Source organism: Osmia bicornis, chromosome 13, assembly GCF_907164935.1.
Source record: "Osmia bicornis bicornis chromosome 13, iOsmBic2.1, whole genome shotgun sequence".
Classification (NCBI taxonomy): domain Eukaryota; kingdom Metazoa; phylum Arthropoda; class Insecta; order Hymenoptera; family Megachilidae; genus Osmia; species Osmia bicornis.
This window is the reverse complement of record NC_060228.1, coordinates 7,284,056-7,301,668: the sequence shown is the minus strand read 5'-3', so window position 1 is coordinate 7,301,668 and position 17,613 is coordinate 7,284,056. Positions and strand designations below refer to the sequence as shown.

At 41.9% G+C, this 17,613-nt stretch overlaps 3 protein-coding genes across 12 annotated transcripts in view; 1 reads left to right on the top strand and 2 right to left on the bottom strand.

The window, feature by feature from the left end:
• LOC114874868 (latrophilin Cirl-like) overlaps positions 1–6,744 on the top strand; it is a 308,074-nt gene extending 301,330 nt beyond the window's left edge. For 6 of the 10 annotated variants that reach the window (XM_029184560.2, XM_029184561.2, XM_029184563.2 and 3 more), the window contains 2 exons: positions 171–368; positions 1,321–6,744. In XM_029184560.2, the coding sequence (XP_029040393.1) occupies positions 171–368; positions 1,321–2,109 (987 nt within the window). In that variant the 3' untranslated portion in view covers positions 2,110–6,744. The remainder of the gene's footprint in view (positions 1–170; positions 369–1,320) is intronic. The other 4 variants (XR_006829983.1, XR_006829984.1, XM_029184564.2 and 1 more) reach the window with 4 other exon arrangements.
• Positions 6,745–7,344: 600 nt separating this feature from the next.
• On the bottom strand, positions 7,345–8,605 carry LOC114874871 (ankyrin repeat domain-containing protein 16-like). The gene is made up of 2 exons (XM_029184572.2): positions 7,849–8,605; positions 7,345–7,774 (listed from the first exon to the last, which is right to left on the bottom strand). Exons 1-2 carry the CDS (start codon positions 8,417–8,419, stop codon positions 7,413–7,415), a joined length of 933 nt encoding a protein of 310 aa, XP_029040405.1. The 5' UTR covers positions 8,420–8,605; the 3' UTR covers positions 7,345–7,412.
• An 8,349-nt stretch (positions 8,606–16,954) lies between these two features.
• On the bottom strand, positions 16,955–17,546 carry LOC114874873. Its single transcript, XM_029184575.2, has 2 exons — positions 17,423–17,546; positions 16,955–17,360 (listed from the first exon to the last, which is right to left on the bottom strand). The coding sequence occupies exons 1-2, from the start codon at positions 17,544–17,546 to the stop codon at positions 17,182–17,184; spliced, it is 303 nt and encodes a 100-aa protein (XP_029040408.1). The 3' UTR covers positions 16,955–17,181.
• Between the last annotated feature and the right edge of the window lie 67 nt (positions 17,547–17,613).

Here is a 17,613-nt window from a genome sequence, read left to right as displayed (position 1 = left end):
CGGGTGTTCGGAATTATTCATCCTCTCAGAGACGAGAAATTAGTGAGACGACATTGTCGCGAATTTTCATCTCTGCACACAACATCTAACGACTAAATCATTTCTTATTTCGCTACGAAATCAGTAAACGGAGGGTTGAGAGGAAACGACGAATGGTTCGATTTTTACAGTACCTGGCGTCCGGTCGAAGCTGGGCGATAGTCGACAGGCAGCCGGCAGTAGCAGTGCCAAGTGAATCCTCTCCAACAGAGGCTCACATCGTGGCCACGCTGCCGTACGCCCGTCACGCCTTCTTACCCTCAGCTCCTAATATCCCCAAATCTGCCACCGCCACTTGGGGCCACCTTAACAAAAACCTCATGTGGAAGGTAACTAACTCACCTGCAGCTAAGACTCTCACTCGGTAGCTCGCTCGTGTCGTGTCCTGTCGTGTATTGTCTCGAACGAACTGTCTAATTTTTTTTTCTCTTTACTGCGATTGTTTCTCTATTCACTGCATGGTGTGCCATGATTATTCTTCTTATTTTTTGTTTTTCATTTTACTAAACAAGCACCTAGAGACACATTATGCACACTTAGAAAACACCTCGTGATTTTTTGACAGGACCAACGTTTCGATTCAGCATGGAGGTGTGGGGAAAATGTTCCCGATTACTAATATCCGTCCTATCGAGAGCTTGGGTCTTCCCTTATTCCTTCTTTTCAATTCCTACGTGATCGTTTGTTTTATTTCGAAGCCACGATTTTTTTTTGAAGTCCTCTGGTCAAAAATTTTGAAATTGCTCCGATTTTCATGATAAATTGTAGAGTATATACACTGAAGAAACACGAGATCGAGTTCAGTTCGTTAATGGTAGACGTCTTTCGTTTCGTATGAAACGCGTAGCTCGCTCTGTGTGTTTTAAGTTTTCGATTAGTAGTTAAAGAATGAAACCATGAATGTGTCGATGATCATAGTCCTTGTACATATCATACACAGCACGTACGGAATCTTCTCACTCGTCTCATCGACCATGCATGCGAGCTCGTGGATTTTGTGAAACATTTTCGAGCTCACCATAACGATCCTCGTTGAGACTCGATATATCCCATCTTTTGATTCGTAGGAGCCGCGCGAACGAAGACGTAGCATTTCCAAAATTCAGATATCATTTCGCATTAACTATAATTTATCCTATTTGAAGCAAAGCATCGCAAAAATCTTCGTTCGCGTAATCACAGATCATCCAACCCCCCCACGTATCAAACCGTACACACATTTTATGTTCCCCCCGAAACGAATCCATCGAAAAATCGCTGAACGAATCTGTCTTTCCGCAGAACATTTCTTTTAAATCGTACTCCCGCGACTCCGGACACGGCGGCTCCGAGCAAGAGGAGTCGCCCAGGACGCACAACACTCTGACCCTGGGCCATTCCGGGCGGAACCGTGGGGCAAGGGTGATGAACGAGAGCAACGAGATCATCGGTAACAGAACCATCGGCAGCAGTAGCGGTAGGAGGATCCCGAAGCACAAGTACACGGAGATCCTCGACGGTCGTGCGAACGGACCTGGACATCATCAGATGCACGCTCATCACGGTCAACACGTGCATATTCCGCGGGAGCTGACGAACGAGGACGAGCCAGTTTACGAGGAGATAGAACGAGGTGGCGTCGGTGGTGGTGGGGAGATCCAGGTGTCGGACATGTCCGACGAAGACGGCAGAAGGCAAAGCGACATGAGCAGACAGTCGTCCAGGAGTTACGGCGATCACAGGCCATTGATACCGTATTCGCCAGCCACCGACAGGAACCTGGTGCATTACGGGCAGACGCTGACGGAGCGTGGCGGTGGCGGTAACATTCATTGTGACGCGAACGAGTACAGTCCCGCGGTGGAAAGGACCCTGAACACTTGCTGGGAGAAGCTGCGGAAGCAGCAGCAAGCCTGGTACGAGCGCGGTGAGTTGCCCCGTCTGCCCGCCACCTACGGGATACCCCCTCAACAGGATCACACGAGGACGGTCGCGGTTCTCGACGGGCACACGGTCGTCTGTCACCTGCAGCCTCAGACGGACATGTACACCGGCCGTGGTATGCCACCACCTTCCTACAGCGAGTGTTAGGACGTCTCGTTTCATCTTGTCGTCCTCTTCGTCTTCCTGCACGAGGACGACCGATGCGCTCTTGCTCGCTGTCGAATCGTCGCGTTGTGCTGGTCGACGCGTCGAAGAAACGCGTCGTTCGCGGATCAAGGAGTCGTGTCACGGATCGAGAGGATCGATCGCGGTCCCTTGTACCGACCACGGTGGTTCGTTCCTGAAGAGAGCCACGATTCCGGAGCACCGATGCGTCTCAGACTCGCTCTGTTCATCCGGACGGTCCGGGTGAACAGGACCGACGCGTTCTTAGCTCAAACGAAACAGCGGCTACTCGACGACCCGTTCGAGGAACCCGCGTTTCTCTTAGCCATAACGATAAACCGGGCCCGGCCATGGAAGGGCCTTCTTCTTTCTTTCTTTCCGTTTCTTCGGTGATCGCGTGCACGAGGCTGCGAGTGCGGCGAATGTCCACCGCCAAAGGACGTGTCTGTCGTCTCGAGTTGGATCCGTGCGACTGTCTGTGTGCGTCGGTGCGTGTATGTATGATTAAACGCGGAGGATCGAGTTCTGTACGATATAGAATCAATTAAGCGGACCTCCTGTTAAAGTAATCAGTCGTCGTTGTACCGTCGAAAGCCATGCGCGCGCCTCTGGGATTGGCTCATCGAATGGCGGATATGATGTTGTGCGAGGAACGATAAAACGTGACGAGTCCTCTTAGGTTACTAAGATCCGCTAGGAGAACATCGGATGCGATAGGTTTCAAGGAGTATTTCATGTACATCGGGAAACAGGCAAACGTAAGGATCGTAATTTTTCAGACAAACTATTTCCTTGCGTTCTCGAATACGATCTTCTCGTTTGTCCTCGACTTTCCTCGAAACTTGTCCTCGCGAGCGTCGAAGTCGAGGAAGGATATTCCTCGACGATCTCGTCGATCCAATCTTTTCTCGTTAACGAGCCACGATACTGAGCGAAGTGGACGAAGTGAAATTAGAAAACATATCGAGATCGACGTTGGGGATTTTGTTGAGGAAATCGTTCGCTCGTTAACGATCGACGAGAATTCGATTTTGATTCCCGAACGGAATCTGTGACGACTCGATAAAGGAATCTGGAGCTGGTGTTTACCTGTCAAAGGTCTTGCATTTCATCGAACGGTGGACAGCGTTCAGTGACATATCGCGTATCGCTGATCGATATTAAATCTCGCTCCAAAGCGTAGGGAAGAAAGTAAAGTTACTTAATCGCTTACTTCGATTAACGAGTATCGTGTTTATATTAGCGATCGCATCATAGAAATAATCGCTTCTAAAATCTACGTTTCTCGAATGGCAACAATTTCGTGGGGTAAATTCTAAAAAATGAATAGAGGAACGTGTGTCCATTTCGTGCGTTTCGATGATTAAAAAATTCCTTCCGAAGGAAGGCAACAAAATTCACGGCTGAAAGTATCTTTATCGGTCGTCCTAGCCAGCTCCTCATTGTACATTGCTTTGGAACGTTACGTTTTAGTCCCAGAATGTTATTTTTATAAATAAAAAAAATTATATATATATAAATGTATATGTATGTATACAGTAACGATATTATATATATATATATACATAAAGAAAACCCGAGAAGAACGAATGGGCGAAAGAGTTGTACGAAACAAGTATATATATAAATATATAGTGATACAAAGCGATTTTCCGAGCGACGTGGAAAAAGCAAAAAAAACTTAGTCACTGTTTTTTACTATTTTTTAAAGAACAAAAAAGGTATATGTCGTAACCGCGTAATCTAATGTGTAACTAAGGAAACCCGCGCGCTATTTATTTTTTATCATCCGTGAGTGTTATCTAATGTGTAATTAGCGGACGTATCGAGGTCGACGATCGATGATGCGCGATCGTACGAGCGACAGGTTCGATCAAACGGATCCATTAGATCGCCACCATCGGATCGTCGCGAGTCTGGTGACGAAATTTTATGCTTGCAAGATGATCCTTGACAGACGGGTATCGACTACACCAGACGCCATTGTAGCTCGATATTCTTCTCGAATCGATGTAACTGGAGAAAGTTATGTTGGATCAATTAACTACGGTAAGACTAAATCATTTTCTTTTTAATCATGTTACTCCTATGGAAACTGTGGTTCCATACGAGACAAAATGCCTGCCAAATTTTTCTTCTTTCGACAAGATCGTTGTGTGTTCACGTTCCCAGAGATCATGCGAACGCAGTGAATTCATTCAACATAATCTTTTTCACGATGTGACAACAACTTTCTACATCGTTTCTCCGTTTAATTTATTTCTCTGCTCAGCCGGGCCGGCCGTGATCCTTCTCTCCGGCAAACCGTTGTACGTTAAGGCGACTAAATCTATAGGCGAATTATAAATAGCGATAATCAGCGTTAAGGGTACCAGCTATTGATAAGCGTGCGAACGTTTCCTCGGACTTGTAAAAGAAACGTTATTGCTCAGTCTGGCATCGCGCTAACCCGTTCGCGGTTATCCTGGTTTCTTTAGACCCTTCGCACAAGCGTTAGATATGGAGAACAAACACATCTGGAAACCGATTCTGTCCAGGATGCTAAAGGTAGAAGGAAAACGTGTATGTACAGTCTCGTGCAATTTAGGCTTAGTTTAATTAACAGGAAATAATCATAATTTTTATTTAGAAAGACAGCAATGGTTAGTTTTTTCAAATTTAAAATTTTCAAAATTATCTTTCAATTAATTATTTTTACATTATTCAAATTTTCAATAATGATTCTCAAGGATTATATCAATCAATGGGATCTCCTTTCGCTATTTTCCTTAGAGAAGCCTGTTATGCTCGCTACTGTACATACGATTTTTCAAGCCATGAAAGTCTACCGTCTCGTTTTTTTATCCGTAGATCGAATCTACCAGGTAACTCTTGCACGATCGTTGCGTAACGTCACCAATAAAAAATCGTCAAATCGTATAACTTCCTATTACTTTTATACACACCGTTATGGTAATTTTCGTTTATTTACATTCCTTCGTCGCGATAACACGCGATGTATCTTTCGGGTCAATTAGAGGAACGCATACAAGAGACGTCAGTTGGTATCGAGCCTGCAAAGAGTATACATCAAATAGTCTTTAAGTAGTTCTACCTTATTCTACTTTAAATAGTAGATTGAAAAATTTTAACACTTTTTCAAATCGCACTGCTCGATACCCGCGACTCTCGTTGCGGATCGCTCAATACACGTAAGTAACCATGAACAAACACGTTACGATACGCGACGACGTGATTTTTAACTGGTTAAGGTTTCCATTGTTCGACGCGCGTTCCCGTGAACTCGTATTTCAATTTTTCGAACGGTTTTGTTTCAGAAACGTGCCGCCGCGTTTCGAACGTCCGCGAGGCGACGGGGATAGTTGAATATAATTTGTGAACCAGCGCAACATCTTGCCCACCAATTGCCAGAATATTAATCGTAAACGCAGCCACATTCCATCCCTTAAATAAGGTGCACGAGCCAAGTAGATCAGGGACGACTTCCTAAGCACACCTCTGTGAGTAGGCAATCGATTTACGATTTCGCGTATTCTTTCTTCTTTATTTTTTTTTTTTCCACCCCCTTCCTTCACCTTCCTTATTGCTCCTTCAGTTTAGTTTCTTTGCATCGATAACGGCGTAACCGGCGGGCCATCGAAGATAAGAGGACACTGTCGTCATTGTCACGTCACTTTGAAAGGGTTGATGCGTGTGAAAGAGGAGGAGAGAGCGTTATCGTCGGGAAACTCTCGAAGCGAGGTGTACATAATGTAAATAGGGCTTTGTACATGTTGAACACGTTGTAATGTAAATGGAAAATGAAAAAGACGTGTGAACAGAGAGAAAGAGAGCATCGTGTGTGCATGATGAGAGAGAGAGGGAGGCGACCGAGAGGATCGATGTGAGAAAACAGAAAAGAATACACTAGGTAAGACAAGTTACTAGTAAGTAGTGGATATTACAGTGACTATTATCGTGATGGCGAATGCGTGAGGCGGTTTAACTTAAGTCCCAAGCGTAATTAGTTAATGTGTAAATAAATTAAGCGAGGAAGTAAAAGAAACAAAAAAAAAACCTATTAAATGAGAGAGCCCAAGTAATCATTGGATATTTATAAATGAACTCCACTAATGATGGACATGAACGATATAGATTCGGACGAGAGTAACGAGGGAATGTAAATACATGGAATCGAGTACTTGTGAATTTAGGCTATCATTATGAGAGGAATGTTAGGAGAGAGGAGAGGAATATCGAAAGGTAACGACAGAAATTCGAGAACCGAATAGAGAAAAGCGTATGATGGTAATGTGCGACGTTAATTGAACGAACAAATATTCACAGTGCATGTTTTATCCTTAGCCGTTTTATAAAATATGAATATCCTTCTTCCTCTCCTACCTCCTTACACCTTATCTTCTCCTCTTTCACGCGACGAAACAGCCGCAAAAGTTGATCTTCTCTCTGATCGAGTACACCTGTCTCTTTACTTTTTTCCACCCTTTTCTCTGTTTCATTCAGCTAAATGCATCTTCGAACCAATCACAATCGTCCTTCGAGATACTTAGCGAATAAATTCGTTCATTTTGCTTGCAATGAAAAAAAAAAAAAAGATCGGTACAGATTAACGAGCCAGATAAGGAATAACGTTGAATCGATCGCAGAGAATCAATAATTTCATGTAAACAGCAACAGCATCATCTCAAGTCTCCTACCATCTCTCCTATCCATCCATTTCACCCGTTGAAAGTATCGGAATATTTTTCGAATCGGCTTTTTTTCTAAACCGTAATCACCCAAAGAGACACGAAGAAGCAGGGAAAATTATCGCAAAGGTACCGTCGCGTCGCGCGATTCACACATATAGAATTCGTGAATATTTCTGTGATCTTACCGTTTATGTTCTCTGTTTGTAAGTGATATATACGAAAGGTAATCACCGCGGACAACACGTTTTAGCACGTAAAAAGCGCATAAGTCTCCCGTGAATCATCGCCTGCCTACCTGCCTTGCCTGCCTGCGCACGCTTAACAAGTTGAAACTGAAGTGGAAGACCGAAGAACGAACAAAACAGAAGACAAGACGTGAAGATGAAGAGGAAGAACACAAACGAACAAGAAGAATTGTAATATCTAGGTATCTCCGATCTACTAAGAGCCTCCGTTTCTTCATTTTTGTATGCTTCTTTAAGACTGTCTGATACAGGAACAAAGGATAAATAAATGTGTACCAATCTCTGAATAAAAAACATGGCTCGTCTTTATTATTCTGAATATTTCCAATACAATTAATTATAAGATCATTTAAGTTACAGCTCCATGTTGCATTAAACATTCGATAGCGTCTAATTGATTGCTCCTTCGAGCCGCAATTAAAGGTGTTACATTAAACAATGCCTCCGCGTATTTATCGATTAAATCATTTTCTAAAATATATCTAACAATTTCCGTATTTCCAGTCAATGCAGCCACGTGTAAAATAGTTTGGCCAACGTTATCCGTAGCTTTTACATCGGCTCCTAATTTTATAAGTTTCTTTACTACAGTTGGATGACTTCCTTTGGTCGCTTCATGAAGAGGAGTAGATCCTGACGAATCTCGCGCGCTTAATAAATTTGCATTTAGCTTCACCAGTCGGTCAATTAAACGCTCGTGACCATGGAACGCTAGAAAATCAATAGAACTTAAGTATTAGAACCATAGAGCTTAATTAATAATTTAAAACATAAAAATATATTACCAGCAATGTGCAGAGCGCTGCGTCCATTATTGCTTCGATCATTGATACACTTAATAGATTCATTCACCAATAAATCGAATGCAGTTTCATCTCCAGAACGACAAACCATGTGCAACGACGTCCAGCCGTCTTTATTTTTCAAAAATTGATTAGCTTTTGCGTTTAAAAGCGCAGCGATGCATTCGTGCGCCTCCCTTCCAGTTTTCGTGCAGGCCAACATGAGAGGAGTCCAATCGGCCCGCTTTAAGGAATCTACAGTTGCACCCTTATTAATTAAATATTTTAAAACTTCGCCGTTGGAAAATTGAGCCGCTTCGTGCAGTGGTCTTTTCATATCTTTGTTGGCAACATCGATTCTGAAATTAGGTTTCTCGAAAGCTTCGCATAGGTATCGAACAATGTTCAAATGACCCTCCCGCGCAGCGACGTGCAATGCAGTATCACCGGAAGCCGAATGCCGGAAGATGGTCCAATCTTGCAGTTGGTGCTTTGACACAAGTGCCTGCACTTTCGGTAAGTCTCCATTTTGACATATGTACAAGAAGTTGCGAGATAGGTTAGGATCTGTCATAGTTAGATTTTATTGAATAAAATAGTTGAATATACATCGAAATGATAGCAACAGGGTGAATTATTTTACAAAGATATAAATGAATTAATAGAAATGATTTAAAAATAAAATATTTTGGCACATTTCACGAAAATATACTACATCCCTTGTATCTTTGTATCCCTGCACCCATTACATTACATTATACTGCTGCGTCGCCGGTATAGCGGGGTCCCAGATACCCCAGCATGAAATAAAGTCGGTCCGCAGCAGCGCAACGGGGTTCCAGATACCCCACGCACAGAGTACCATTAGTATTTCGGGGTCCCTGACATCCCAGGATCGATATGCAGAGAGAACTAACAGAGCAAAGGGGTCCCTAACACCCCGTATACAAACTCATGTAAGTATCATAATATATTTTCTATTTTTTCAAGTATATCCAGATCACAGGGAAGTAGAAATGAGTTGGGATATGTTCTTATATTTCCTATTTTCAACGTTTTATACTCTTTCTAGGTCTAATCTCTCACTTGCTATTGCTATTTCGCGATTTGTTTGCTTTCTACGTTTAAAATTTCCCTATTTCCGGTCAAATCCATCACTATCTTGCATTCACTAATTCGAAATTCGTTTGTTTATGTAGATCTTATATTTCGCTAGATTCGGTTGTACCCATCACTATCCCGAACAAGTGAGTTTCACGATTTGTTCGTTTGCCGTTCTTATATTTCGCTAGTTGCTTCGGGGTCCTTGAAACCCCAGGTAACATCATATCGGTGTCACCGGTATCTCGGGGTCTCAGACACCCCAAATGCAGTATATTCGGTAAGCAAAGAGTGTCATCGGTGCTTCGGGGTCCCTGGCACCCCGGATGGTATAATATTGGTATGCAGAGATGCTCACCGGTGTTTCGGGGTCCTTAATACCCCAATATGATATCGGGTCGGTACGTAGAGATAGTGACTGGTGCTTCGGGGTCCTTGGCACCCCGGATGGTATAATATTGGTATGCAGAGATGCTCACCGGTGTTTCGGGGTCCTTAATACCCCAATATGATATCAGGTCGGTACATAGAGATAGTGACTGGTGCTTCGGGGTTCTTGTCACCCCGGATGGTCTAATATTGGTATGCCCAGATATTCATCGGTATTTCGGGGTCCCTAATACCCCTATATGATATCAGGTCGGTACGCAGAGATAGTCACAGGTGCTTCGGGGTCCCTGACACCCCAGGATGATATGTCGATATGCAGACAGAATCTACCGCGCAATTTACATCCCTGAATTCTTTGTATCCCTGTATCTCTTACATACCTATCTTCTTTTTATCCATACATTTCTTACATCTCTTCATCCCTTACATCTCTGCATCCCTTACATCTCTGCATTCCTTACATCTATGCTTCCCTTACATCTCTACATCACTTACATCTCTGTAGCCCTTACATCACTTCATCCCTTACATCCCTGCAACGTTTTTATCTCTCCATTCTTTTCATCCCTACATTCTTTTCATCCCTACATCCCTTACATCCCTGCAACGTTTTTATCCCTAGATTCTTTTCATCCCTACATTCATTTCATACCTATATTCATTTCATCCCTACATTCTTTTCATCCCTACATTCTTTCCATCCCTACATTCATTTCATCCCTACATTCTTTCCATCCCTACATCCCTTTCATCCCAGCATCCCTTGTATCCATGCAAACCTTATAATAAATATATTACAAAGACTGCTTCGAGTAAAGGTAAGTGAAGGTAAGTAGTTTTTCGCCAGAAATTTTGCAAAATTTAGTTCCTTTTTTCGCCACCAGGGGGCGCTGATTCGACCTCGAAATTTTAGTTCAAATTTTTGCCGCTAGAGGGCCAAAAATTGAGCATGATTTAGTTCCTTTTTCCAAAACCAGATGGCGCTATTTCGAGGTCGAATCAGCGCCATCTGGTTTTGGAAAAAGGAACTAAATCATGCTCAATTTTTGGCCCTCTAGCGGCAAAAATTTGAACTAAAATTTCGAGGTCGAATCAGCGCCATCTGGTTTTGGAAAAAGGAACTAAATCATGCTCAATTTTTGGCCCTCTAGCGGCAAAAATTTGAACTAAAATTTCGAGGTCGAACCAGCGCCCTCTGGTGGCGAAAAAGAGAACTAAATTTTGCACGATTTTGCATAAAAATGTTGCAAATGTGTCAAGAATGCAGGAATGTAAGGGATACAGAGATATAAGGAATGGAGAAATGTAGGGAATGTAGTGATGAAACGAATGTAGGGATGAAAAGAATGGGATGAAAGGAATGTAGGGATGAAACGAATGTAGGGATGAAAAGAATGGGATGAAAGGAATGTAGGGATGAAACGAATGTAGGGATGAAAAGAATGTAGGGATGAAACGAATGTAGGGATGAAACGAATGTAGGGATGAAATGAATGTAGGGATGAAACGAATGTAGGGATGAAATGAATGTAATGATGGAAGGAATGTAGGGATGAAAAGAATGTAGGGATGAAAAGAATGGGATGAAAGGAATGTAGGGATGAAAAGAATGGGATGAAAGGAATGTAGGGATGAAACGAATGTAGGGATGAAAAGAATGTAGGGATGAAACGAATTTAGGGATGAAACGAATGTAGGGATGAAATGAATGTAATGATGGAAGGAATGTAGGGATGAAAAGAATGTAGGGATGAAAAGAATATAGGGATGAAACGAATGTAGTGATGTAAGGGATGAACAGATGAAAAGAATGTGGGGATGAAATGAATGTAAGGATGAAAAGAATGTAGGGATGAAATGAATGTAGTGATGAAAAGAATGTAGGAATGAAAGGAATGTAGGGAGGAAAAGAATGTAGGGATGAAAAGAATGCAGGGATGTAAGGGGTGCAGAGATGTAAAGGATGGAGAGTTATAAAGAAAGCGGGGATGTAAGCAAATTAAATAAACCCAGAAAATAAAATCAGGGTATATATAAGTTTAGCAGGTTGATCTGCACCCCTCAGCGGTTGCTGTAAGACTGATGGTGTTTCACTTCGCTCTATGTCGAATGATGGTGGTGCTGCAGCTAGCTACCTGTAGTTGAATTAGTGGCTGTAAATATTTTTTTTTTTTTTTTTTTAACACGGGGAAATCTTGCATAAGACCCCCCACCGTCCTCTGGGGAAGGACAGCGGGGGAGTGTCAGATTCTTACTGACTAAAACCCCGCGGCGACCTGTAATGGCGCTAAAGGAGAGCTCTGAGACATAATGTGTATTGCTCCAGAGCTCTCCACGCCTGGCAGACAAGTGTCCACCTAGGGAAAGGTCCAAACTGAGACCTCTCCTTACTGTCTACCCTGCTGCCGACACTGGGGGTCGCACCCAGTGTTGGCCTCTCCTTGGGCCGCATGCAAGAGCGCCTGGAGCCCCAACTCCAGACGCCTGCGGCCCTAATGACCCCACCGATTTTGGCGGTGGAGCCTTTGTATCTAATGTTGAAGGAAGAGTAGGATCACCATCCCCGATAACATATTCACGGACCACAGTGACTATAAATCCAACCAGAGTGAACATGCCTTTGTTACTGATAATGAAATATAACAATGCTGAGCTCGTCACACTAACAATAAGTGATAGAGTACAGTGGATGGTATCGAAGCACTCTGCTTACCGTGAACGTGCGTTAGACTGTTGCAGTGCAAAGTGTTTTGCATTTTTTGTACGTGAATAGAGCAGATGGCGCTCGTTCTCAAGGCACAAATTCAAAATCCCTCGAAAACAAAGGCATGTCCACTCTTATTCGATAAGTGGTCACTGCTATAATTACGATTTTTCTAGGGAGTACTCGATTCATACCTACTTACATCAATAGTCAAAAGTACAGGATAAAAATATGAAATTTATATTATAAAATATTTTTAATAAAATATAAGTGAAAAGGTATGAAAGGTAGGTATGAAAATTTTTATATTATAGAATATAAATAAACAAATATAATAAGTAGCTGTGATAATTTTGTAGTAACCCTTTATCTAAAATTAGTACTTGTACAATTTTACGGATTATGGCACAACAGGTGTATACGCAAAGAATAAATTATTTATCGACAGGTATTGCGTACGCTGTTGGATTTGATTGTTTTCAGCGATTATAATGATTTATAGTGGCAATCGTGAATACACGGCGTAGTTTTGGCTAAATATTTTTACTTGGAAAAGTAATTTCATTTTTACCGTGAAATTTCCATAACCGTTATGCCGAAGCGAGATAACAATGCCAACAATTAACCACCAATAAAGCGTTTCCGGGCTGGTTGTGCAATCGAGTATGTGAACGCGAGGAGCGTTGAGAAAATCGCTTCATAAGAACGTTCAAGGTTCGATTAAAAGCATCCACCTTTCGCTTCGATATAATTGCTGGACTGAAGACGCCTTCGCTGATTTTTCTTATTTATCTTGTCCATCGTGGTTGCATCTGCTTTTGCGTGATGCAAGTGTCTACGATCTTTTGATATTACGAATTGTCTTAATCGATTTTCATTAGATACTGTAATTATATCCTGGAATGATTTCAAAAGAAACCTCGGTGGTTTGTGAAATAAATTTTATCGGATGCAGAAATAAAAGTATTAATTATAATTCTGCATATTGTGCTCATCTCAAAGAAACCTTCTGAATTTACCCCTGTAATAAATAATATTGTTTATATCTTAATCTGAATATAAATTTAATTTTAAAGGAATGTATTTCTATTATTACCCTGTCAAAGATTGATGGCAATACGAGGTTATATATTTGAATATAAATTGAATAGAACAATCAACACGCGTCAGAAATAGTTGTAAGCTACGACATTCTGGATCATTTCATTATTCTGCTGACTCGTAAAGTAGTTGTATGCCGGCAATATCAGGCGAGCCTTTGTCAGCCATAACATCGACCAACATGAGCATAATTCACCCCGCGGTCCCGACAATCGATCGTCAATTTGCATACGATGAATCTCCTTTCAACCTGCATCGCATTCGATCGCGATGTAAAGCTAATTTATGCGATGCGCGAAGACCGATGTTCCGATGCCATTCTATCGATGCTTTTCCCTTTTAACAACATGTTTCAAGCCTGTTTGTTCATCTATTTCTGCATCGCAGTGGTCAATAATGATGTCACTTCATTCCTGACAGAATTAACAGTGGACGTTCAACAAAGATGTAATTGTTATTTCAAGTTGAATCTTTCGAAAGGAAGAGTTGCGATGTGTTTAAAATAATCGTAGCTATTATTTAAAATTAACCCTAGGACCATTATTCTGTTCAAGTGCCATTTTTTGGAACTGCTAAATGTGAACCAAGTTGTATTTGTTCATAACACGTATTACAAGTGGAAAAGAAATTTGAAACAATGATACTTTGTAACAAACCCTCGTCCCTCGAAAGAAGTTATCAGGGACCGAAACGTACACCGGCAGACCTGTAATAACACGTCATTTTCCCCAGACTCGATAACTATAATTTGATGCGAAATTGAATCTTTAATTGCACGGATTCTATACGACGACGATCAGCTGGCGCCAGTCGGGAAATAGGAATAAAGCAACCATGCTCGCGGATTTCATCGAAGCCGTTCATTTCCTGCGTTTTCCATTACACGGGGAAACGCTCGCTTCCTATTTGAAAATAACACTTCTCCCGAGGTTGCTGTTGATTGTTGAGAAGAAATCTTGTATATAAAATACGCACGAAAGGATAAAAATAAATCCTTGAATCCTTGAGAATTTTTCTGAGAAAACCTTGCGCCTTTCCACGCCTCTTTTCTCTTAGCGATTGCAAATATTATCTGTGCCTTCTAATGAGTTTTAATTAAATCGTCTAAAACGATCAATGTAACCTTGTCGAAATCCTTGGATTTTTTCTTTTTTAAATTTACCTGCAATCGAACAGTGCATTCACGAAATAAAAACACGTGTTCTCGAACGGTTCTTTAAGGAGTTGCCTCGAACAATACTTTGTAATTATATTCTTAACGTTACATCATTGCCGATTTATTATCGAACATGCAAACGTGGGAATGAAGATTTCAGGATGTTACACGAGCCTACGGGCAAAACTGTCGCTTGTAACAGGACGTCTAAACTTGCAAGTTTATAGCAGTGGTTGACTTGTTAATCGAGTTTCCTGTTGGTCATAAATTTTAGTTCGCGAACGGGCCCGATCGATGCTTACTTGGCTGATTGTTTGATCGATCTGTTTTGACATTGACCTTAACACGTTGAATACCTGGCGAATTTTACACGTGCTCTAAATTGCGCACAGTAATATTTAATAATCGAATGTGAAACTACACGTTAACGCATTGATTGTCACAGTGAAAATGACCATATGCGATGAAACACCCGACTGCTGTAATGGAAATGCCTTCATCAAAGCTTATCAGTTATTAACAATAATGCCAATTTTTTAATTTAAACTTTCAATTGGTTATCTTATACCAGTCATTGACAATGACCCTCGCGATATGCAATGTATTGACGCAATGCCAAGAATTTCGAGCCATGAGAAAAAGAATCAAAGGAACGGCTCGCTGCGCATCGTTTCGTGGCCACAATTGCGTAACGCGAGTCCATACGAATTAAGCAACGATAAGCGTGATCACTGTGTTCGTCTTGGCAATTGTTGTTTCGTAGAAACGCCATTACAGATAATCGCCTTCGAACTAACGCTCGCAAAATAGCCGAGAAATCCTGACGGTGTCGGACCACCAGCGTTGCGACTACCACATTAAAAATGATCCTTAATTTCTAATGTCTTTTTAAATGTCTAATAATTTTCAAATTCAATCTTTTAGTTTGCTACCTTACGCTAATACTATTCCAGGATTGTCTAATCATTTTTAAAAATTAATTAATCAATTGTGTAAAATTTTAAGGTCCTGCCTATCGAATTATGCAATTCTAATTGGAACGAAAATGACAAAATCTGGATTAGTTTCTTTTGAACGAAGTACCCAATACATCCACTCAATCCTTTCGTACGAGATTCTTCGTCGTGCAAGTTCAAGGCTCCATGGAGTGGTACAGATACCCGCAAGGTCATCAAGTGTGCAAATACCGTGATCATAGCCGTGTACAGGTGCAGTCGCTTTCTCATTGCGGAGATGAGACAGGACTGACGTAAACGGCATGTATCAAAACTGTCGAGTATCTGTTGTAATCCTTCGAACAGCAACCACACGTCACGATAAGCGCCACCATGTGTTTTCCTCGATTTTCTCTCTCGGTAATTCCTTCGCTTTGCGGTGAGGTTGCTCAATGGAAATAACAGAATTAATCATCGATCGGGTATTACTCATTCGACCCCGAAATATCTTGCATCAGAGAGAAAGAGATAAATGTTGACCAAGTCCTTTCATTCATAAGCGGTGAATCTAGCAAGTTAGATCGACAGAACATGCTGTACCGGTACCAGATCAACCACTTTCTTTTTAGTTTTCTTGGTAATTCGATTTTTGCATGAATTTATTCGCTGACGTGTCCCTGCGGATTGCAAGAGGCATTAATCTTCGAGGATCGAGGTTACATAATTTGTAGAGCAAAATCGATTCGACAGTGATAAATGGTATCGCGAATAATTGATTGTTGGAGCTTTCGAAAAATAATAATTCTACAAAATCAATCGAATTAGAAGTGAAATTAAAATACAAATGTGAAAGATTAAGTAGGACGAATGTTACATTGTAACAAGCGTGTTAACTGGTTCATTTAGAGGGTGAACGATATATTGAAAATGGGACGAGGAAATTGTTGCACGAACGACTGCAACCGATCGATACCCTGTGACATTTTCTATCGTTCTACCTAGCGATCTCGACGATTAGCCAGGCATTAGTTGGCTCTCGGTTAGTCACCTTCCTGGCGTTGTTTTGAAACGGCCGAGCACGCGGCGATAGATCGTATCGAAAGAATGGAACAATTGTTTCGAGGTCATGGTCGAATTGCACAGCGAGGTAAAATGTATGCCGTATCGATTGTCTTCGACGCGTTGTAATGTACACGCGTCCTGGGCGTCGACGACGTAGCGTCGTGTCCGATGACGCCGATAAGCTAGATAGAAATATCGATCAGAGGATAGGTACCGCGTGTAATTATGCGGACTATTCGTTTCGCGGGTTCCGGTACCATCGCGTATCACTTGCCAAGTATTCGAGCCCGCTACGCTATTGTTTCGATCCGCTATCGCGCCCATTTGTAAATGTCTCTGCTCGCTAACTGAATTTCATGCTGATTTCTCAGCACGCGGAAGAATAATTCTTGGAAACTTTAACTAGTTAACTCGACTTTAATTTCAATACGATAGGCCGAAGTTCAGTAATCGGTTCAACAACGAAAGAATCAGAATTGCAGCAATTATCGGTTTAAAGTTTTCTTTCGTGCAAACTGTTGTTCAATAGATTAAACTAATAGAGACTTCAGTTCTAAGTTTGCATAATAGAAAATGAATAAACCCGACGAATGCTTGTTCGAGCAAGGCAAATTAAATGTTTATTTTATATAAGAAGTGTATTATATACTGCCCGCCTGTTCTATATTTATTACATGAATCAGAGAAAGTTATTTCCTCATTTTTTCTTTCTTATTACACGAATCAGAAGGACCTAATTTTATTCCTTATTTATTTCCAAGAAAATCGATTAAAAGTGAAGAATAACTACCCCTAGCCTTCCGATTGTTCAATTAAATTCCTAATGATTAAAAGTAAAAAATGTTTTAAACAATCTTAAACAAGTCCCAATTCCCAATATCCTTTTCCTACCACTTCTCCGGTATCCCTTCACCGCGAACCTCTCGAAGCAAACCGCGTACTCTCTCCTCTACCATAGTGGAACCACTGAAGCCTGCTCCACGCCAGACGCTGCAACATTCCAGTGCCGCGACGACGCAGCCTCGTCCCTTGCCAAAGATCTTTGGCCAGTTCGGGCAAAGGGTGCCTATTGAAAACAATTCAACGGATACACCTGAATCGTTGCAGGGAGGGCAGAAAAAGGTTTACCCGTGGAATCGGTGTTCGGTCGAGCCAGGTGGGAGGCGTGGAAGGTGGAGTTACGGGTGACGACGAGCCTCGGCAGTGGCCTCTGGGTAGGGGCCCCTGGCGTCGTTGCGTACCCTGGTAACATTGGACCCCCACTTGTGCCTTCGGTAGTCGGAGGCGCATACGACGCGACCGCTCGACACCGATATACC